The sequence below is a fragment of the Falco rusticolus genome, chromosome 17 (assembly GCF_015220075.1).
Source record: "Falco rusticolus isolate bFalRus1 chromosome 17, bFalRus1.pri, whole genome shotgun sequence".
NCBI lineage: Eukaryota > Metazoa > Chordata > Aves > Falconiformes > Falconidae > Falco > Falco rusticolus.
Genome location: NC_051203.1, coordinates 1,386,051 through 1,409,189, shown reverse-complemented (window position 1 = coordinate 1,409,189; position 23,139 = coordinate 1,386,051). Strand labels below are relative to the sequence as shown.

General features: G+C 55.5%; 1 protein-coding gene across 1 annotated transcript; it reads right to left on the bottom strand.

Moving 5' to 3' along the window:
• Positions 1–473: 473 nt before the first annotated feature.
• LMOD1 (leiomodin 1) lies at positions 474–20,230 on the bottom strand. The gene is made up of 3 exons (XM_037410702.1): positions 19,798–20,230; positions 2,122–3,855; positions 474–1,344 (listed from the first exon to the last, which is right to left on the bottom strand). The coding sequence occupies exons 1-3, from the start codon at positions 20,056–20,058 to the stop codon at positions 1,318–1,320; spliced, it is 2,022 nt and encodes a 673-aa protein (XP_037266599.1). The 5' UTR covers positions 20,059–20,230; the 3' UTR covers positions 474–1,317.
• Positions 20,231–23,139: the final 2,909 nt, after the last annotated feature.

The following is a 23,139-nucleotide window of genomic DNA, read 5'->3' as shown; positions in this document are numbered from 1 at the left end:
CCGCGTGCAGCCGCTCTGGTACTGCCCCCTACCGGGCCCCCCAGCCGCCCCGCTCCGTTATGGCGCCCCCTGGCGGCCCCTGCCCCGTCCCGGTGCCCTCCGGCAGCACACTCCCCCGGCGCCCCCCGGTGCTCAGGCTGCGGGGCCAGGGCCGCTCGGTCCGGGGCGTCCCAAGGGTCCCGCGTGGGCGGCTGGCGGCGGCCCCCGGGAGCGACCTGAGGGTGGGCACGGGGACCCCGGTGCCCCCTGCCCGCGGCGCTGCCCCCCTGCACAGCGCCCCCGTGCGGCCGGGCGGCCCCTGCGCCAAAGCAGGCCCAGCCGGGGGCCCGGGGATGGGGCTCAGGGGGGTGCCCCATCGGTGGGCTCTGGGTGGGCAGGTGACCTGGCACGCGCCCAGTCTGGGGGGCCCGTGGGCCCCAGTGCTCCCAGCTGAGGTGTGGTGGCAGGCAGGGGTCCAGGGCGCAGCACCGGGGAAGCGTTGGGTGAGCTTTATTGCTGATGCAGTGGGCACAGCGCTACACATTGCAAAGGGGCTCCGGGGGGGCGCGGGGTGGGGGTCGGGGGCACTGCGGGGCCCAACCCGCTGGCCCCCCGGCTGCCACCCTCCCCCGGGGGTCCCGGGGCATACAGTGTGCCTGCCCACCCTGTGCCCCCAGGGGGCTGCTGGTGTCACCGGCTCTGGTTCCCCCCGGAGCACCAGCTGGGCGAGCCCCACACTGCAGGGGGGATGTGGGGCAGGTGGAGCCACTCGGGTGTGGGGTCAAGAGGGAGCAAAACCCTCGAACCGAGCCCCCCACGCCATGCCCCGAGCCCCCTGCACCAGCCCGGGCTGACCTCCCGCTCTGTCCTCCCACTGCCCCCATCCCCGCTCTGCCCCCTTCCCTGAGCCCCCGGTTCCATTGAGCCGGCACCCCGCGAGCCGGCACCCCCAGCCCACCGGTTGGAGCCCCCAGGGGGGAGACAGACCCTGCAGGCGAGTGGGGTTGGAGGGCACCAAGCCCCTTTGGCCAAGCCCCCCGCTCTGCAGCCCCCTCCTCTGCCCCCAGTCTCACCAGGCAGAGCGGGGCACGGTGCTGGCGACAGAAAGAGCTCGGGGGGCTCCACAACTGTCAACACAATAAATACAATGTCTTCCTCCGGCGCTGCACGGGGCGGCTGCGCTGGCCCTCCTCGGGCCGGCCCTTCCTCTGTCCCAGAGAGACCCCCGCTCCTCGGCGGTGTCACTGCGGGGTCCCACGGGGCTTGGCGTGGAGACAGTCACGAGAAAGGCAAGTGGCCCGGGGTCCGCCACGCTGCGGGGGCAAAGCTGTCCCGCTCCTACTGCAGCAACTTCGGTACCTCCACCTGCCAGAGAAGACACCCCGTTACTGGGGGGAGCTGGGAGCGAGGAAAGGGGACACTGGGGTGGCGCGGGGGACCCGGTGCAGACCCGCCGTGGTGGAGTGGGACCCTTGTGCTGTGGCTGTGTGGGGTGCTGGGCACCTGGGGACATCTCCCCCTTGGCCAGGCTGGCTGTCCCCACACTCAGGCTGAGGGGCAGCCCGGCCAGGGACACAAACTGGGGTGAGTGAGATGTTTCAAGGCATCATCCTGGGACCGGTGCTGCAGTCGCAGCCCCCCGGCCACCCTGGCTACCCCGCAACCCCAGGGTGCTGCCAGCGTGGCAGCGAGAGCTCAGTGAGCTGCTCCCCTTGAGGACCTGCTGCCAGCGTGGACACTGGTTTCTGCCAGGGGAGGTCCTGGATTTCCATCCCCCGGGGGTGTATGTTAACGCTGGCTTCACCCTCGTGTCCCAAACCCTGGAGCCAAACCTGCCCGCTGGATCTGCCCACCCCAGGGGCTCTGCCAAGGGATGGGGCTGCCCCGTCCGTGCTCTCTGCCAAGGGACGGATCTGCCAGCCCCATCTGCTCTGCGAGGGACGGTGCAAAAGGATGGATCTGCCTGCCCCGTGTGCCCAGCAAAGGGATGGATCTGCCCCTGCCACGTGCTCTGTGCGGGGGTTGGGACCGTTCCATACCCTGCACCGGAGCAGGACAAGCCCAAGTGACAGCAGATGTGACCTCAGGGCTCAGCCCACAGACTCGCCCCACGGGCAGACCCCACCGTGGCCCCACACTTGCCTTCCTGAGCTGTTTGAGGTTGCTGGAGCGGATGGCCGCCAGGAGCTGGTCCCGTGAGTTCTTCTCCTGGGCCGGCAGTGCCCGGTCTCCCAACTTCCTCTGCGTGGCCGGCGAGAGCGAGTTCCTCAGGCTCTCATTGATCAGTGGTGGGGCGAGCGGAGGAGGAGGTGGGGGTGGCGCAGCAGGCGCCCCCCCTTTCTTGGGTGAGCTTTTGGGGGAAGCCTTGGGGGACGGCTGTGGGGATGGCTTGGGAGACCCCTTTGGCAGGGCTCCGGGCTTGGGCACCTCCAGGAGATCTTTCTTCTCCCCACGCTCCTGTGCCAGTTTCTGCTCCTGGAGGCGTTTCTGCCTCTGTTTGTCCATGTTTCGGCTCAGCAGGTTGGTGACCGTCATGCGTGGTCCAGCCAGCTCAAAGTGGTAGCCCAGCTTCAGGAGCGTGGTGTTCTCCTTCAGGAGCTTGGCGATCTCCATCTCTGTCTTGCCCCCACAGATGTGCCGCTGGTTGTGGAAACGCAGCTCCGTCAGCGTGTTGTTCTGCAGCAGTGCCCGGAAAATGGCCAGGATGCCCTTGCCCGTGATGTGGTTGGAGTCCAGGTTGATGCTTGTCAGCACCTTGTTGGACTTCAGCATGATGGCGATGGCGAAGGCCACGTGGTCATCAGCACGGGTGTTGGCCAAGGCGAACAGCTTGACCACGGTGTTGAACTCTAGGGCCTCAGTGAAGCGCACCAGGGTCTCGTTGTTGATGCAGTCTGAGTTGTTCACGTTCACTTCGGTGACCTCGGCATCGTTGTTCTTCACCTTCTCGATGAGCTCATCAAAAATGCTGGAGGCTTCATCATCCTTGGCCTGATCCGAGGAGCTGCTGGTGGCAGGCTTGGAGGGGCTGCTCTTGGCTGCTGTCTTGGCCTCCTGTTTCTCCTCTGCTGCCTTTTCTGCCTCTGGCTGGGATTTCTCCTTCTCATCTGACTTTGATTTTTTCAAAGCTGAACCCTTGTCCTCTTCTTTTTTGTCTTTTTCTTTCTTATCTTCTCCTGTGTCTTCTGCCTGTTTCTTTGAGCCCAGACTCTTCTCATCTTCCTTTTTATCCTTCCCTGTGCCCTTCTTCAATGCTGAACCCTTTTCTTCTTCCTTTTTGTCCTTCCCTGCATCCTTCTTTAATACTGAACCCTTCTCGTCCTCCTTTTTATGCTTCCCTGCATCCTTCTTTAGTGCCGAGCCCTTCTCGTCCTCCTTTTTATCCTTCCCTGTATCCTTCTTTAATACTGAACCCTTCTCATCCTCCTTTTTATCCTTCCCTGTATCCTTCTTTAATACCGAACCCTTCTCGTCCTCCTTTTTATCCTTCCCTGCATCCTTCTTTAATGCTGAGCTCTTCTCGTCCTCCTTTTTATCCTTCCCTGCATCCTTCTTTAATGCTGAGCCCTTCTCATCCTCCTTTTTGTCCTTCCCGGTGTCTTTCTTCAACACTGAACCCTTTTCTTCCTCCTTTTTGTCCTTCCCCATCAGCTTTTTCTCCATGGCCTTGACTTTATCGTTGATAGCCTTGTCCTCTTTGGTCTTAGCCTCAGACTCAGCTTTAATTTTCGGGTCTGTTTTTGGAACATTTTCTTCTTTTTTAGAGTCTTTTCCCACCTTCGTATCCCGTTTCAGGGCCAGGTCTTTGGAAGGGGCTTCCTTTCCCTTTTCTTCTTCATTCTGGGCTCCCTTATTCTTCTCACTTGATCTGCTTTCCTAACGAGAGAAAAACACCAAGGCGTTACAGAGACAGATGCCTCCAGCTTCCAGACTCACCACCCCAGTTTCACCATCACCAGCTCCGCACCTTTGTCATGGGGGAGCCACCGCAGGGCACCGGGGGAGAGTGCCGCAGCCGGGGAGGGGGCACAGGATGGTGCAGGACAGTCCTGCCTCAGGAGCGTCTTAGACTATGCCTTTGAGCTGCCCGAAACCAGGAATTTACAGCAGAACATTGTGAGGGCATCATGCGGGGTCCCTGGAAGGTGGCAGGGAGATGCCGTGGGGGAGCACGAGGACAGCCAGCACCGCGGCTCTGCTGTGGCAGGGGACAGGCTGGTGGCCAGGACCCGTCAGGGAGGTGAGTGACCTGCTCCAAGTGGTGATGGTTCAGCCCTGGGTATGGGCCTGTCTCCTCCATCCCAGCGGAGTGACCCACCACCTCACGCTCACACCCTGCAGCCTGCGGCTGGTATCCTGGTTTCAGCTGGGATACGGTTAATTTTCTTCTCAGTAGCTGGTGCAGGGCTGTGCTTGGGGTTTGGTGTGAGCATAACCTTGGTACCACACTGGTGGTTTACTTGTTGCTAAGTTGTGCTTACTCTAAATCATCTAAATCCAGGACTTTCCAGCTCCCCCTGCTCTGCCAGTGAGCGGGGCACAAGGAGCCAGGAGCAGAGCCGGGACACCTGCCCCAAACTCGCCAAAGGGATATTCCACACCGTGGGTATCACACCCAGTATATAAACTGGGGGGAGTTGGCTGGGGGCCACCAATGGCCGCTGGGGGACTGGCTGGGCATCGCTCGGTGGGGGTGACCAACTGCATCATGCATCACTTGGGCTTTTTTTGTTTTTTCCTTCAGGTTTTATTCCTCTCTCTTTCTCTCTCCTTTTTGTTACTATTAGTATTTTATTTCAATTGTTAAATCATTCTTCTCGACCCACGAGTTTTGCCTTTTTCCTGATTCCCCTCCCCACACCACTCAGGGGGGAGCGAGCGAGTGGGCGGCTGCGCGGTGCTTAGCTGCCGGCTGGGGTTAAACCTCGATGCTGGACTTCGGAAAAGGAAGGTTTAACCCAGCCGAGGTCCTGGGTTTAGCATCCAAGTGCCCCGAATGCAGGCAGAGCCTGCGGCACCCAGGTGTGATGAGGTCCCCTGCAGGTCCTCAGGGCACCTTTGCTCTCCTTCTGCCTCCAGTCCCTTCCCAAAGGGCTCCAGAGGTCTGCGGGATGCCCTCCTCCATCCCCAGCGAGCCAGAGAGCCTAACAATCCGCAGGGTGCACCTCCCTTAGCAGACGGCTCTGTCTGACCCTTTCCTATTCATACCTCCTACGAGTTATCCTCTTTCTAATCACCTTTTTAACGAGGGATGATCTGCTGCCTGTACCTCTGTGAACCCCAGGTGCTTTCCCAGCTTTCCTAAACGGTTTCTAGCTGGATGCTCTGCAGCTTTGCCCACTCCAGAGCCCAACACGCTTCCCATGCCGGCCTGGACGCGTGTGCAAGCAGGGAAATGTCCACAGCTGGTGACACAGGTGACACAGCTGTCACACCCTGGGCTCTCTGAAGCTGGCCTCCTTTAACCAGGTGTTTGCATTTTTGATCTCCCTGCAGAAAACCAAGGCAATGGGGACGCAGTTTATTGCTCTGTATGTCTTCCCAGCCCGTCTTCTTCCAGTGTCCAAAGGTTTCATCAGAGGGAAGAGCTTAACCGGGGTGGTCTGGGGGAAGGATGCAGATTTTGCTGCATGTGATGGGTGAAGCAGTGTCACTGCAGCTGGCAGCCCCTTCCCCTGCCTCTGGGGTCTTCCCATCTCTGTGCCAAGAAGCCGTGCAGCGGTGCCCTGGACTTCTTGTGTTTCTTCTCTCTCTGATCCAGCCAGGATGCCTGCTCACTCCCTAGTGGTCTGGCAAGCATCAGTGCTTTTGCTTTGACTGATTCCTGTATATTCACCCTCCAAAAGTGATTTTTGCCTTTGCTTTTATGCTTATCATGATGTCACTGTTGCATTCACCAGATTTTGGTACACCGGAGGAGCTTAGTCTGGCTTCTGGCTCTGCAACACTGACCTTCAGGCAGCAGCTACGCCCTCCCTGCACAGACGGATGCAACCCCAAGGCTTGATGGAGCTACCTCCGGCAGCAAAAGATTTTCTTCTTTTCCTTTGTGCTTTAGGGCCATTTGATCATTTGTTTCTTGCAGTCGAAGCCCTTTCTCATGTAATTTTTGGTACATTTGCCAAGCACCTGAACCTGGCTCTTGGCACAGCCTGTCCCGTGCACTGCTGCTGACCACAGCCCGAGCCGGCAGCTCCAGGGCACAGAAAATGCCTCACTGCAGCCTTCACCCATGGCTGACAGGGCTGCGAGGAGTCTCCCATCAGCATCATTATGACATGTTCTGCTTCGGCAGCCAAAGCCTTTGATCCCAGCTCAGTGCACGCAGCCTTCCAGCCTGTGGGTTTTCTTACGGCACCGCGCTCACTTCCTTCTGTGCCTGCAGCCATGCGGGCGCGGGACCAGGGCTGTCAGGGTAGTGCGGTAAGAGCAGGGCACTGGAGCAGGGTTCATAGCCCCGAACATCAGATGTGAGACACCTTCACTCCCAACTACGGACAGACAACTGAAGATGGATGAACCCCTGACACTGGGACCGAAGCTGCTGTACAGAGGAGGGTCCCACTGTAACGTCCACATCAGGGTTTGGCAGTTTAAACCTCCTTCTCCCCACTCAGCAGCCGGGGAGCACGTGGCTCCTGCCCCTTGCAGCGAGCCTGGCTCTTCCTGGCAGCCTGGCTTTGGCAGCATGGCTCAGCTCGGTGTGCTGGCCGGCGCCGGGGGGGTTCTGTGTGGAGGTGAGCAGAGGGTGATGTTCTGAGATGCTGGGAGCTGGGAGCCCAGCTGCAGAGCCGCGGTTAGCACAGGCTCAGAGCTACAGCTGCGCAATTCATCTGGGCATCCTCGGCTTGACCACAGCGATGCTGGCGACCGAACAGTGATGCTGGTGACCTGACGGCGATGCTGGTGACCTGACAGCGATGCTGGCTGCAGGAGGAGGAAGAAGCACCAAGGCACAGGGGTGGCAGAGTGGATGTCATCTTTGCTGGGGGGACTTTAGGACTTCAGGAGGAAGAAAGATGCCTCTGGGAGCTGCAGGTGTGATGCCTTTACAAGCTCCCTGGACCCTCTCAGGGCTAGGAGAGCACTGTGGCTTCACTCAGTGCCTTGAACCCCCACATGAGAGTCCAGACACCCTCGTCTGCAGCCAGGGCTGGCCGCCTCCTCCAGACGATGCCCTGCTTGCGATGGGTGTCTGTGCTGGGGCAGAGTGCGGCTCTGCCCTCCCAGTGCGCGGCACTGCTGGCCCTCAGGGACTGCTTTTTTGTGGAAAGAACTGGCCTGGCTGCGAGCGGGGCAGCCATGGGGACTGTTTGTACCTGGTGTATAAACAGATGCCATCTGGGTCGAGAGAGCTGTTTATTTAGTTAAGAGATTTCTTGGCTCCCCTGTGCAGACCTAAACAGGCGACAGAAAGGAACATACCAGAGCCGTACAGAGCCTGTCCCTGTGTTCACATGGCCCCGCGCTGCTGCAAACCCCAAGGACCAGGGATGGGGCTCCCAGAGGTGCCCCAGTGCCAGCATCACCCTGCCCCGGGGGCTGCGGGTATCGAGTGATGCCACCTCCTCTGGCCCTGGGCTGGTGGCCCTTCTCCCCAGGACATGCCCTGTTCCCAGGGCTGGGATGGTGCAAGGGTGCTCAGTGACTTCCTGAAGCATCTCGGTGAAGGAAGAGCCATGTCTGCCCTGGCGGGAGGCTGGGCAAGATGTGTGTGTGGGATGAGAGCTGCTGCCTCCCCCTGTCCCCCTCTGCCCAAGGCCATGTGGCCACGTGCCTTCGTCCCCTCCTGCCTGTGCACCCACCCCCCGGCTCTCGGTGTGTCCCACCACTCCAGCTCCACTGCGGGCGCCAGCCCTGGGTGGTGTCACCAGCCCAAGCTCTGCTCACTGGAGACAGTGCACAAGTCCTCCCCTCTGAGCTGGAAATACAGCGCGTTGCTCCAGCTCTCGGAGCTCGGCAGGCGAGCTGCATGGCAGGGTGATGCAGAAGAGGACAGATGTATCCCTCCCCTGGTCCTGAAACCCTGGCTGAGCCCGCAGCCGCCAGCGCACCTTCTCCTGCAGCCCAGGCCACCAGCCAGGCTGCCTCCATCTGCAGGGCCAGCGCCAGCCCTGCACCCCTCCATCGCCATCCTGAGTCCTGCCTGCTCGCTCCTCTCTGCCACGATGACATATTTACCTTGGATACCTAGAAACCAGTGCCACCGCACCCCCCTCCTGTGCCGTTCCCTCTGCTGTGAGCACAATTATTAGGGGAATATTTTTACACAGCGTGTCAGATCTTTAAAAATAAGCCTAATGAAAACAGCCTGGTACTTGGCTGATTAATCACCAGTGTTTTGATGAACTGAAATGCCTTCCCGTTTCCTCTAAATAGACTAAAATGAGCATTGCCATTGCTCGTTAGCATTTGTAACCCTCAAACCCACTCAGATGTTTCCTTAAAAGGCAAAGGAGACGGGAATTTCTTGCCTGGAATCCGAGTGCTCACAGCACTGCTCCGGGCGCTGAGGAAGGGATGGGGATGGGGATGGAGCAGCCGCCCAAGCCGGGCATGGGTGGGAGCGGAGGGGCTGCCGAGCTCTGCTGCTGGTGGTGGGGATGTGACGGTGGAGCGAGGTCCTCGGCTCCTGCCCTGAAAGCCCCATGGCTCGTTTTAGGGTAGAAAATTGCTGCTTGGGTGGTAGGTATCGATCTGGCTGATGGTGAATGAGAGCTGGTCACCCCGCTGTGCCCACAAGCAGGCTTCACAGCAAAAGGGGAACATGCTGGAGAGGAGAGGAAAGGATGGGCTATCCAGGGACCCACCGAACCTGTGCCCGAGCTGGAGGGAAGGGGTACTTCGTAGCCTGGCTGCTGCTGTTACAACAGTCCCTGGCGGAGGGGACATAGGGAAATGCACTTGTAGAAGAAATATTTTGTCTTTGGAAGGGGCCAGACTTCACCAGCCTGCAGTTATTTCCAGAGGCGCGTCCTGGGAAGAGTCCCTCATGGCCCACATTACCAGGCTGAACACGCTGCCCCACCACGCCGGCCACGTGCTCAGCTCAGCTAAAGAACAAGACGTAAGGATGGAAGCCTTGGGGAGCACATGCTGCCAAGAGCAGCTCCATGTTGGCTCTAGGGAGCCATGCCCCACCTGGGTTTGAGGAGGGCTTGGATGAAAGGGGGAAGCCAGGAGAGCCCAGGACAGCTCCTCCGTGAGGGCCACTGCTAGGGGCATGTGGCATGTGCACCCCAGGAGGAAAAGGGACCGCCAGCAAAAGATCTCAGGGCCAGACCTGCACCTGCAGTTCAGGTTAAAATGGCTCCAGAAACAGTGACCTCAACCTGCAGGCTTGGCAGAGGTCTCTAATGTCACCTGCAGCTCTGGTGGCCTCTGGAAGCCAGCTGTGAGACATCACCCCCCAGCTGATACAAAAGCATCAAAGGCACAAAAGGGAATTCCTGACCCAGGATCAGGCCCATCCCAACAATCACCACCACTGGAAAATCCAGGGTTAGCTCCACCATGGCCAATGGCTCCAGGTGCTGCTCGCTGTGGGTGGCCATGGGGACACAGGCTTCATGCACCCCCAAGCAGAGGGGCACGGTCCTCGCCTGCGTGCAGCTATGGGGCCATCTGTTCTTGAGGGGTATAAGGAGAAAACATGGAGCAAAGCAAGAGGCAAGCGTCAGCCCCTTCAGAAACCGCCCACACGGGGACACGGAGCCTATTTAGCCGAGTCGGAGCTGCGTGTCCGCTGCTTGCGCCTACACTCTTGCAAGCACCAAGGGGTTACCACTGCTTGTAACCAAACTGCCCTGCACCAGTGTACAGCCCTCCTAAACCAAGATGCAGATGTCTGTGGAAGGACAACTGGACCAGCTCAACTTAATTAATCCTGGAATTATTTCAGTCACATGGAGTAACTTCTGCATGTGCATTGGAGCCCACCGGAGCCCGCGAGTCTTCTCCTTGAGACTCGCTGCCTCCCTCCACCCCAGCAGCTCCACCAGCAGAGCAGTTTCGGTGTGCTGGCTGCCTGGCATGTGGCTTTTGCCACCAACAGAGACTCTCCACCCAGAGCCGTGCTCCTTGCAAAGCAACCAGAATCCCTCCAGAGCTGTAGCGTTGGGGGATAAAGTCCAGGCCAAGAGACTGACCCATTCTTCCAGACTCTGCTGGAATAATGAGGTCCTCTTGCAGCCAACAGGACATTTTCCAGTTCATCTCTTGGCAGGGCACTGCTTAGGCAACAGGTACCCACCAGCAAAGCTCCATCGGTCCCAGTGATGGAGGGGCTTTTGGAGGTGGGAGAGCAGGGAAGTGGGGAAGCCCCAGGGATGAGGGGGGACTCTGAGAGACAGACAGACAGCTCACCAAAAGCTGTTGGTCAGCTGGGGGCTCCCAGACCAGACTGGCAAGGGAAGGAAGCTGGGTTTGGTTATTTCAAGTAGGGGGTTTAGGCATAATTATGGATCCATAACTAACAAGCCAACCTGGTATCACTACCTGAGGGGTTTCAGTCTGTCCTACACATGCTACTGAGTCCTACAAAGGTTTCCAGAGCCACCAGAGACTCTGTTGAACCCACAGCTCTAAGCCTGAGCATCTGCATCATCTTCTGAAGGCACCTACTTAGATGCAGAGGCTAGAAACCCCACTGTCCCCTGCGTCCAAAGCCCAGCTCGAAATTGAGTGAGGCACCAGCATCCCACCACCCCTCAGTGTGACCGTGGGTGAAGGGAGCTGAGGAGGCTGGGCACAAGCCATGTGAGAGCTCCCAGGGAACAGGGATGTCCCCTGAGACTGTCCCACTGCACAGAGGAGTCCACTGAGGTGGCCAGCGGGCAAAGGCAGGTGGCTCTGCACTTGCCCTTCCTGGGTATTTGGGTACCTGTTGCCATTACGCTCTAGGCATGTGAGAGAGCTGCTGGAGCCAAGCTAAACCACAACAAGCTGGCCAAGCTACTCCTTTCCTCCATTCCTCATCCTGTTTTGAGTAACTCAGGGACAAGTCAGAGCCAAGGACATTCCTGGAAAAAAATGCTGTGTCCTTGGCCGAGCCCTGGGCGCCACTAAACCTGGGTTGCCAGAGACCACCAGAGGAAGCGGGACCACGAGGCTTCTGCTGACCCTGCTTGCCCAGGACAGCCAAGTCCAGGTCTATGTGACACCCACCCACTCACAAGAGGATCTGGCATTGCTCTACCTGCAGCAGTGCCAGGACAACCCTCCTGGTCCTTGGCTATGAGCAAACGCCACGGGCCAGCGTCACGAGGCAGCCTGCCTGCACCCCCGCACGCCCCGCAGAGCTCTGGCCCCCGTGGGCTCCCTGGTAGGGCCATTCCCAGGCAGCGAAGAGTTTCTCTCTTGGCACATTTGGATTCTTTTGGCATGAAGCAAGGGTGAAAGGACCTTGGCTTCCAGCACTGGGTCGGACGCAGACCTAGCATGACCCCCTGGCCATGCTCTATGTGCTAAAGCCCAGGGCGAAGTAAACAGCTCCTTGCCCTGCCCTGCCTCAGCTATCACTCTGTTATTTTAACGAGGAACTCAGTTATTCCCCTTCCCTTCTGCTCAGACCTTTCCGACCCCAAACATCACTGTCTCTTTGCACTTCCCAGGCCAATGTTTTTAAAAACATCCTCCTCCTGAGATGCAGCGCTGTTCTCCAGAGACTGGACAACTTCTGGCCCTGACTTTTGCCTTGCTTTGCCTTCACTGCTGAATTAGGGCTGACAACAAACATTTCAGCCGGGTTTCCTTTAATAGAATAGCGACAACGACATGCAGCCATTTTCCAGAAAGCCCTTAAAACCACTGGATACTCTGCAAATGGAAACTTTTGCTTCTCTAACAAAACCTGTTTTTAGCAGTCTGGGTTTTTCTCCTCTTTCCGTTGTATTCCCAGCTCCTTCTCCTGGCGCTGCCATGGCTGAACTGGATATTCCCAAGACGAGACCTTTCCCCTGATCACCTCCTCTTCGGCAGAGGTTGCAATGGGCAGTGAACATCAGCGGTTCATACCACGGCCACCTCAAGGCTGGATTTCTGCCTGGTGCACTTTCTGCCGGCAGCCCACAAAGAGCATTCCTTGGATTTTTAGGAACAGAACTGCAGTTCATCCCTAGCAAGTCTTAAATCCTATGTCCTGTCCTCTGTGTCACGGGGGCTGGATGATTGAGAAGGAGGGATCTGGCTCCCAGCCTCCTGGGACTACAGGGAAAACATCTCCAGGCCCCCTGCAGGTGCAGGTCTCCCATGGGTCCCATCACCCAGCCCACAGGACCACCACAGCCACCCCACGGCATCACCAATGGCCGCAGGTACCCAGTGCAGGAGGCTGAATCAAGGTCTTTGAAGCAGGTGAGATAAGCCCCAGCCCTAGGTGCCTACCTGCCAAAACCAGAGAGCTGTTTGCTGGTCAAAACCCTTAAACAGCTTATGAGAAACAGGAGCACTGGCTCCTTAGGCTCCCACCCCATATGGGAGCTGCAGTCCAGAACACAGCACTCAATCAGAGAGAGAAAGGCATGCCAGGAGTCACGATCTCTAGTTCTTAAAAACTGAAGATCTTCCCTGAAAGGAAGCAAACCACAGCTCCCCTCCTGCGGTGGGTGGCTCTCGTGGCTGGTTCCCATGCTGGGCAGGGTTGTCTTCTGCCATGGTCCCTTCTGCAGGATCGCTCGGAGCCCTCAGTAGTGTCTGGCAGGTCTTGGCATAGATCCTGACCAAAATATCTTGTCCCAGCCCTGGGCTACTCAACCCAGTGTCAGTGGGCTGCACGCACCAGAACTTCTGCGACCCTGGGCTGTCACCTCTCCTGTTGCATTTCTGCAGCTCTTGCTCCTGTCTGTTTTCAACCTTCCCTGGACGGCACTCTGGGCTGAGGACAGGACTGAGCAGGACTCACGTCACTTCATGGCGTGGCTGCTCCACCGCCGCTGCCGCTCTCCGCGCCACGACTTCAAAGCCAGTGCCCTGACACCTCCTCCCCTGCGAGGTGAGATCCTCTCGCTCCATCGTGCTGCGATTCCCACACGGCAAAGGGTGGGCTTGAGTGACACGACCGGTTAATCCCAGCGTCCTGCTGGGAGCTGAGTCACCAAGACCATTTTAGCATGCACATGACATCATAACACTGCGAAAGAAAGCGATACATAAAGGACCCCAGCTCTTTTCCTCCTCTGTACATCTATTTATCAGCTCAACATAAACAGATAATAAACCTCCCGGGTAGCTCGGCCCATATAAGCTAAACACTCCAAGCATTTCCATGGATTTATATGCATCCCAGTTGTGGCTTATGTAAATATAGTAGTCAGCTTTTTACTCCTGTTTTTTTCAGACTGACTAGAAATTCAGCTTTTTTTCCTGCTTGTGCCCTTAGATGGACCGTGCATCTCCCAGACAGAGAGCATGCCTTTGGAGTGACCTACGAGGACGCTGGGAATGCTTTGTGCTGCCACTCGCCCCGGTCACAGCAGAACAAGGTCTCTGCCACCATTTCCCAGCAGCATTACAAAAACTCCGATCTGGCCGCGAGGTTCCTGCTCCCCCCACTTGTTCAGATGTGCAGGTCAAACCTGGGTGCGTTGCCACCTCACTTGCTTCAGCCGTTCTCTATATTGCAGATGCTTCAGTTTTCTGTCATGGAATTGTTCCTGCTTCTCTTTTCGCCTTGCAGGTCTGTTTTATCGTCTGCTGCTAGCTGACAGCTCTCGCTTCTGGTGCTTGCCTTTCTCGTTACAGGCTTGGTATGTTTTCAGAAATAAAGAACAGAACATCTGAGCACAGACAATGGCAGTTTTCATTTCTGAACAACAGAAGGTGACAAATAAAAGGGCTCTCCTGGATGGGCTGCTCTGCAGCGGGCTGGAGAGGCCACAAAGCAGACCATCTGTTGCTTCCTTTAAGGACAAAATAGGAACGATTTAACACCTTTGGCTTCTTTCAAAATAAGTGACTGTTCTGGATATCTATGGATATCATCCGTGGGATTGGACACAAAGACCAGCGACCCGCCAGCTCCATTCCTATTCTGTGTGTTGGTGGCAGGTTGCACCTTCATCCCCTGCCTACCCCAGCGTGAGCTGGGAGCTGCTGAAGAAGCACCGGGAGGAAGGGTACCCCAGTGTCACCCACCCCTTACACCTCTTTTGGAGGCCAGGAGCTGGGCAGAGCAACAACATGTTCTGATGAGGCATCCAGCCAGCAAGAGACCTGCCCAGGACATGGTTAAAAGAAAGGCAAGAGCTGGAAACTGGTGAACACTCTTCCAAGGGAGAAGGAACAGTCTTGGCATCTTGACAGAACTGGCTGATAAACAGAACAGCAGAGTTTAAATACATACATGTTAGTCACAGACTGGTAAGATGCTTAAAGAATGATACAACCACTTCTTTTCCCTTGTTTGTAATTTCCCTTGAGTCTGTCCCAACTATTTAAATGTGGAGCTTGTTTTTCCTCCAGATATTTTCATGAAAAGATGACAAGCTTTGAGCAGTAATAAGAAATCTAAATGCTAACTTGCTTTTCCATAGTGTTGAAGAGGGCTTACTGTTAAGGATCTCCACTTTTCATGGTACCTTCCTCTACATACAGCCACCAGTAGCTGGATTAAATACCACCCAGCAGCAAGTGCCAAGCCTACACCACAGACCCCAGTAAGCTAGAAAGCAAGGCAGGACTTTTTACAAGACCTTTCCAAGGAGTTTTGGCATCCTTACCCACGGCAATAGGACCTGCTGCCCTCTGGCACCGACACCCTTCAAATATGCTGCATTTGGATGAGGTGAACTCCCTCTCAGCTCACTGCTTTTCCCTCGGCATCAAAACCTGGCTGTGAGGACCACTGTCCCACCACTCACTGTCAGCTGTATAAGAGCCTACAGCGAAGAGTGCCGGCAACACAGAGACAGCCCCAGGAGCTCTGCGCCAGGCAGAGCAGCCTGCAGGGAGAAGGATGCATGGACCTGGAGCAGCAGTGAGACACCTGAGAGGAAGGGGAAAACTGAGCCCCCTCAACTTTTCCTGTGGGAAGGGTGTTCAACCTTCAGGGGACAAAAATACAGGGACGACCTGCACTGTGCAGAGCTGGCCCTGGCTGTGCACATCTGCCCTGGCGTCCAATGTCTCCTGTGCAGAGCCTTCTCCTTCAAGAAGCTGGCCCCTAGGCTTACATGGAAGGAGGCAGCCACCACGTGTGCAAGCTTCTTGCTAAAAGAAGTTCTGCGGCCCTGGAATGAATCCCCTTGGTCAGCAGGATAATGCCCCCGTATGCAATTTCCCTGCATTTCCCCAGTCATTCGTGCTCGAGGCTGCGTCAGTGCAGCCCTGTTGGGAGGCAGGACTGGGGACTCTGATGAGACTGGGACATCCAGGTGTCCTCTCCTTACAGGTGAAGTTGAGGGAAGGAGGCTCCATCCATTCCCAGGGAAGATGGTGGTGCAGAAGAACAGTGCAGGGAGGGGCTGCCTTGGCCACCACTGCTCAGTATTTTGGGAGCCACCTAAGGCCGCGGTGAGGCCAGGTGGGAATCCAAGGAGAGTCGAGAACGGCAGCAGGTGGATTTTGTGGCACGCTTTGTAAAGGAAAACTTCCTGCTGTGAATACAGCGGCTGCTACGGAGCACTCATCTGCCAAACCACCTGGTCCCACGGCACACACGGTTCACACGCAGTGGTCGTCCCTTCCATGGGGTAGCTCTTCTCAGCCAGGTCCTCCCCAGCAAAGGTACCCCCAAGGGGGTTTAGGAGTGACCCAACGCCAGTGGGAAAGATTGGGGTACCTCCAGGGTGTACATCACAGTGCTATATGCACAGACACATGTTTTTTAAAGATGTCACCAACAGCAGAGGAAGAACTGGACAAAGCCAGGCTGACTCTCACCAGACCCGTCTCCTCATACAGCTCAGCTGTCAGAGAAACCCACCCCACAGAGACACCCCGTCCCCCTGGCACAGACAGCTTTTCCTCTGCCAAAGAGAAAACCCAGGCACGATACATAGATTTCAAGTGACAGCAAGTCAGCTGTGCCCCCAGGTAAATCATCCTTTGGGTAATGCCACCACTTCAACTTTACAGCACGTTTCTAACCTGAATTTTTCTCTCCTTATGTCTTTGCCTGCTAAGTAAAGAGTCATGAGCTATTAGAAATCATCCCTTCATTTATCTTCTTGTGAATATTAGTTTAACTTTGGCTCCCGTGATACATGGACCTACAGGAAGGTCTTGAGCGCATCCACAGAGAGGCACTGTCCCAAGCCCCACTGTTGAACTGGGGTTTACTTCCACTCGCAAGCAATACAAAATGAAGATTAATTAATTAATGCATCACCAAGATGTGAATTTGGCTCCACAGCGTGGAGAAGTCAGGGCAAAGCTCACGTCTATTTTGGGCTGTTTATAAACTGGTTCCTAGTTACCCAAGTTTGCCCTTTTCATCACTAAGAAGATGTGTTATTATGTAGTTACAATATTTCTAAATATACCCACTCTTCCCAGTATTTAGAAGGGAATGGAGTTGCCTGGAGCCAGTTGAAGAACGGAACAATGACTGCAAGAACTCTGAGATGGGCAGAAATTTAACCTTTCCCTTTAAAATACCTTATTTTGTACTTTGGAGAATTTCCTGCACACCTCAGCTAACAGGCAACATCCCACCAACCACTGCACAAAGAGGGGGCAAAGGAGGGATGGAAGAACAGGAAGGAGGAGGAAAAATAATGGGGAGACAGGAGCACAGCAGCCTGGACCAGCGTGCTGCCAGCCCTGCGTGGACGCTGCTGGGTCCCCGGTCCCGGCAGGCTGCGGGGAGCTGGAGCGGCCGTTGCCCCACGGGGGCTGCGACCCAGTCACCTCCCAGCTTCACAATTAGCAATAACGATACAGCCCGAGGCACCGCCGCGGAGCTGGGCTAGGAACTCCTTAATATTTTCTATCCTCAGTGCCTTGGTGCAATCTCTGTAGTTCAAGGACCAGAAGCTAACCTCCCGTCCCTCCCTACTGAAGAGATTTCACAGACACAGAATAGCATCTTCCACATGTTCCGAAGGCCAGTCCCACTGGAATGACTTCCCATTCCTTCCCTGCTCTCATGCCTGTGCTTCCCTCCCATGCTCACACGTCCGCTTCTTGCTTGCAAAGGTTTTGCTCGATGGGTTTCGTCGGGGATGCCAGGCGCCGTGTGGGCTTGTGATGCACAACGCTGGGAGCCGACAAGGGAGAGGGGCAGGGGGGACATGGATGGGGTGATGCCTGCACTTGGCTGGAGGAATGCCACCCCCCGCGGGTGCGCAGCCCCAGCGCTGGGGTTGGCAGGCACAAGCGCTTCGCTGCCCGCCGCAACATGAAAACTATTGATAGTAGAGAGGGATTTGTCATCAGGAGCCTCAGAGCTCTGAGCAGCTGGGTGAGAGCTCGAGAGCCAGCCGGGATGCTCTGGATGGCTCCATGTTCTCACTCTACCCTGCAGCAAAACACAACCTTGCGGCTGCCTCAGGTGGATGGAGCCTGGGCTGGTTTCTGCGATGCTTCTGTGGCCCAACGATCCTGTCCCATCCTGTCCTCGTGCCCCATGGTGGAGCAGAGGTCCTGCTCCACCACCGGCATGGGCTGACCTGCCAGCGCTGCGAACTGGCATTTTCTAGGTGCTAATCCCAGGTCCTAACAATGCCAAGGAGGAAGGGGTAGAGGATATTTTTTTCTTGGCCTCCAGGGACTGAAATAGAAGAAAGTCAGTTCTGCCATATCCAGTTACTGCAATGCAATCTAACTGGGCCTGTTTCACTGACAAATCTGACTGGCAGCCAACTTGCTTTGTCTTCCACGGCCCAGAGCTACTGAAGCTCAAAGGAGAGCACAACCAGTGCTTTTCTCAGGACCCCCGTCGCTGCCCTCCCCACCAGCCAGGGCTGCACACCCTCTCCTGGGTCACCTCTCCTCCCCGTGTCATCCCTTGCCACCATCCCGAGTCCTCTCCCGCAGCACACAGACACACAGAATCCCAGACTGGTCGGGGTTGGAAGGGATGTCTGGAGATCATCTAGTCCAAGCTGCTGTTGAAGCAAGCTCACACACACTCTCAGGTATCTTCCAAACAATGCAGTGTTTAACCAGACCGTTTCCCAGCTCTCTTTTTCCAAAAACCACACGTTTCCTCTCTTCCTCCTGATCACAAATACTTCCCTATCCCACTTCCCAGTCAACTCCTCATCTTCCCATGGCTAAAAACAAAATAGCATCATTAGTGATGTCGAACGCTTTTTCAGTGCCAGCTCTCAGTGCTGGCTGCAAGCCGGGATTACCTGCAAACCAGTGCAAACCCTTGCAATGTCACTGGGATAACTGGTCCCACATAACAGCATTTCCCTTCCCAGACAGTTTTGTCCTGCAGCACCTGCAGTTCCCCACCACAAGGCAATTTTCCACCAGTCCACCAGTGGGAAAATAAGCCCAGCGCTCTCGTGGCGAGGGGCACGGTGCTTTTGGTCCCCCAGCCCACGCCAAATGCCACATATAGAAGGTGACGGCTGCGAGTGCCTTGTCCTCACAGCCGAAGGAAAGCACCCTGGCTGCACAGCCAGAGCTTTCAAAGGGGTGGGGAAAACTATTTAATCCCTTGTTCAGGTCTCCGAAATAAACCTTCATTTATCTATAGTTGCAATTTTCATCCATTTCTCCCTGTTTTCTCCCAGGCTCCGGTCAGGAGAGTACCTTCCTATAATATACTCTGTTAACATCCAGAAAGAGCTATTTCTAAGTCCTCACAGGTTAATTAGAGCTTGATTACTGAGCTGGAAGACCTAGGGTACTGCTGGGTGACCTGGAATAGATACAGAATCAGAGCCAGAGCAGTCCGTTAAGAGGGGTATCCACATAAGCCTTTGCTCCGCTTATGCAGCTGATAACTCCTCAGCCCTGTCCCGTCACAGCAGATGCAAATCCAGCCTGGGACATGAAATCTGTCCATGACTACACAGATAAATAGCTGAAGAGTCTCCCTCTTTCACTTTCTGGCTCAGCCTGCTGTGGAAAACTAGGGAAACCAAATGCTTCCCGGCCTCCCACACATGGAGCACATACCAAATATTCTTAGTGCAGAGGTTAATAAATGTTACAGAGAAGTGGGATTGGCTCCCACTAAGGCAAGGCACAAAGAAAGGAGAGGGACTGGCATGAAGCTTTCTAGCTCAAAGAAAGCTATTAAAGGATTTGCCAGGTGCAGAGGAGGAGATAAATGTACCCAAATCAAAAGAAAAGAATGAATTTGAACTGAACAATACACACAAACAGCTTGGGGCAAAACCTGCTTCTTGGGGTGATTTCCATAAAGCAGTAAACTTTTTTTTATTCCACAAGAACCAGAGACTGTTTCAGCTTTTGGACAAGAAGAACTGAAAGGACCAAGAGTTGGGAGGTTTCCAAAGGAAAATAACAGGAGGAAAAAGAAATGCAGCCCGCAGGACTGCTGTTGCTGCACCGGCCCCTCCAGCTGCCTCCTGGAGCACCACCTCTGCTCCCAGCCCTGCTGAAGGATGTTCAAGCAGAGGCAGGGAGAAAATCCCTGGCACCAGCACAGGTTCTGGCTTTGCGAGCGACACCGGGATTTCACGAAATACCCTGTTCCCTCCCGGAGTGCCTGGCCCAGCTCCCTGCCTCGCTGCTCTGGCCCCTCCGTGACAGCTACTCCTCCTCACAAGCAGCACAGCGCTCCTTTCTCGGGGTTCAGCTGCAACTTCTTGTCCCCCAACCCGGCGGGCGTGTGCTCACAGCTATGCCCCGGCATTTCTTACAGAAAGAGCTCAAGCGTGGGGAGATGTGACTTACGTCTATCGAGTGTTCCCTCTGAATAAGTTTCCTGGTCTCCTTTTCGCAGTGATTGAGCACTGTGTCGCAGTTTTGCGAGCCAGGTGGGGAATTTTCTGTTTGGTTTTTCTGACTGAGCTCCAGAGGGATGCTTCCATCTGGATCCACCACATCCAGCTCCTTTTCCAGCTCTTCCATCTCCTCTGGAGACAGAGTAGACAACAAACTGTCAATATCTGGATCTTCACTAACTTGTCGCCGGTATTTGGCCACTTTGGACATCTTGGCTCGCTGGCGAGACACGGTTGCGGTTGTGTGTGGTACCCAAGGAAGGAGAAAAAAAAAAGAAGCCGAAGCTCCAGCACCACTTCCCCCAGCGGCAGCAGGTGCTGAAGTGTTAAATCTCAGCAGCTCTCAATCCCTGCAGCCCGGGATCTAGTAGCTATCTAGAGGGGACACCCCTCGGTCCCAGGGTTGGCCAATAACAGGATCCAGCCGGGATTCGGGTGCTGGGAAGCCAATGGAGCCCAGCGGGAGGCGGGGAATGGTGCTATCAGAGGAGCCTGAAACCCGAGGACATTCCAGGGAACCATGCAGCGCTGCATGACCAAATTTAGTCCGGAGCATTTCGCCTTTTAAAGGCAGTGGGCCAACCTAGTGAGAAAACACGCAAAAATGCACAAGCTGGCAGGCTGGAGATCGGGGGTGGGGTGGGTAGGGGAGGCCCATCCCTGGCATGTGCCCATGGGTGCTGGGGGGCTACTAAAGAGGTCAGTGTGGCTCCAAAGATATGAGGCGTCTCCTCTGTCACAGGAGGGGAGAGTTTCTGCTGTGGCAGTGACCACTCTTGGCTGAAATGGGCAATAAAGCGCCCACCCCAGAGAAAGTTTTCATCTTTATCCCACTGCCCTGCAGGAGCTGTGCGGTTAGCCAAAGCGCACAGCCCTTCGGATAGAGGTGGTGGGTGGCTGCGCTGCTGGTTTCTTTACGAAGGATGTGCAACGTCCAGCACCTTTGCAGCAGGAGGGAGCAGGCACGTGCCAGCCCAGCCCGGCGCCTGCCCCTTGCTCTGCGAAGTCTGATCCCAGCACTGTCCCCGAGTCGCTTTAGGAGAGCTTCTGCTGCTTCCCGTCCTCTGCAGAGGTGTTTCTGCAGCTGCTCTTCATCACAACCCACTTACCCCGCCAAGCCCCAGAGACGTCCCTCCTGCACAGACTAAATTCCTGAGTCTCTCCTGCGTCTGGTTCAGGCAGTGCCCTAAGCCTGGGCTTTGGTTGGAGGCACCTACTTTCCATCAACCTAATCCATAAAGCTTACTGGCACCAGCAAATTCTCCCAGAGGGATGGAGGCGGGTAGGCTCTTCTCTCTAGGTTTCAGGGCAGCTTTACCCCATGCACAGCATTTTGTACCTGTTTGTTATGCTGCCAACTTCATCCTTTCTTCTTCATCCTCCTCATATTTACTGCCTGCTCTCAGGCCTCTCTCTTTGCTAGTTCAAGCAAGCAGCCCTTTCATCTTCTCCAGTAAAATAAGCCCTTGTAAGATTTTCCTTGCCAGCCTAATCACCTTCTCTGCCTGTCTCCCTGGCTCAGATCCCATCCTGAACACAGGCAGAGGGTGCTCCAGGTGAGCCTCCCAATGCCTTGTGCTACAAACTAGACATACCCCATCTTGATGGGAAATGTACATTCTTTGTTGCAGTCTAGGATTTCATTTATCTCCGGCATCACAGCGCCCAGCTCCCGCTCATATCCTTCCTATGATTCACCAGCACGACTGAGATTTTTTCCAGATTGTAGAAGAAACTGTTGGTTTTAAGTTTCCAAGCGCATAACCTTAAACATTGCTGCGCTGAATTTCATCTCGCTTCACCCCATTGCTTCTATCTCCCTGATATCATGACCCTCATCTTGGTGCTCACTTGCACCAAGGACTAGGAGGGACACGGCCATCCCCTTCTCCTTCGTCTGGCTGCACCCCAGTCAGACTCTTATCCTTCCCTCACCCCAAAACTGCCACTGAAGGCAACAGGAACCAGAGTGAATGTAGCATATCAGTGTCTACCTGGTGCTCTCTTCGGCCGAAGAAGCCAAATGAGTGTCTTGTTCCACCTTACTACAGCCCTGAACCTCTCTAACGTGCTGTCTGTCTGCTTTTCAGGATACATGGTTCAAAATGTTTTAATACTATGTCTTCTGGAAGAGAAATTTGAGTTAACAGTCTGGGGATGGACAAAAAGGCCAAACGCCTGCTGTTCCCATGCGGTGTTGCTGTGCTCAGTCACCAAGTGCCTGTAAGAGGTAAGTAATGAACTGGAAGCTCAGTTCCCAACTGGAGAGGGCACAAAAAAATCGGTAGAGAGGAATCATAGCTGTGTGTCTCCCTCTTCTGGGAAAGATCCAAGCTTCCTCGGGTGTGCCACCCCTGGCTCCAGGGACAGGGTATGTGGACAGTCCCAGGGCCAATCTGCAACACTAAAACAGAGAAAGAAACTTTCTACCGGTGAGCAAACCCTAGAATTGTCTTTCTGTCTGCCTGTCTTTCCTTCACAACTCTTTCCTGCATTGTAAATCAGTTTTCAACAGAATAAAATCACTATCAACACCTTGATATGGTCTCTGTTTTGTTCCTGAATCCTGACTCCAGTGATGAGAAGCACCAGACACTGAGCTCTCTAAGAAGCTGTAAAGGTGACCTGGGAGGCTCTGAGTTTCTCCTGAAGTATGACACATCCTTCCCTGATTTGGGAGTCCCTGCCTGCCAGGCTCTGCTCCACTGAGCTGCAGAGCTGGCTACGCCGAGGTAACACAGAGTCAGAGCTTTGCAAAGAAATACTCCTTCATTAGCAGAAAAGCTGTGAGAGAAGCAGGGGTCACCCTAAACTTGGGGTTTATAGTGGATGGTTTTACTGCAATTCATCTTGGCTGTCACGTCTCTTTTTACATGGGGATGAGTACGGCTGTGACTGCACCATATTCCACAGGTGCTGTAAGAAAGAAAACACTGAAAGAAAATCTACTGTTTTCACCCCAGAATAAGAGGAGCTCTGGATATGTCTGCACTGGCTGCTCCTTCATGGGCCACCAGCGGCTGGGGATGAGCCTGGGGACCCTGGGCCTTGCACGCAGGCAGCTCCAGCCACCGTGGGCTTGATGCTGGCTCTTTGGGGCTGTGCCAGGCAGGTCAGCGTGGTGCGGTATGATGCAGTTTGGCGCAGAGGAGCTCCCAGCAGCTCTGCATCTCTGCCGAGGCTCCCTCAGTCTCTGCATTTATCAGGATCCCCATCTCGATCCCCATCTCCATAGCAACTGGCCACCTTGGAGGCACTAATGAGTATTTCTGCACAACATGCTTTTGAAACA

What these genes read in the sequence shown, in the direction of transcription:
- LMOD1 (XM_037410702.1), bottom strand. Translation starts at nt 20,058, where the DNA reads ATGTCCAAAGTGGCCAAATACCGGCGACAAGTTAGTGAAGATCCAGAT. An exon ending in AGAGGGAACACTCGATAGAC is followed by an intron (nt 3,856 to 19,797) that starts GTAAGTCACATC and finishes TTCTCTCGTTAG; the next exon opens with GAAAGCAGATCAAGTGAGAA. An exon ending in ACCTCAAACAGCTCAGGAAG is followed by an intron (nt 1,345 to 2,121) that starts GCAAGTGTGGGG and finishes CTTCTCTGGCAG; the next exon opens with GTGGAGGTACCGAAGTTGCT.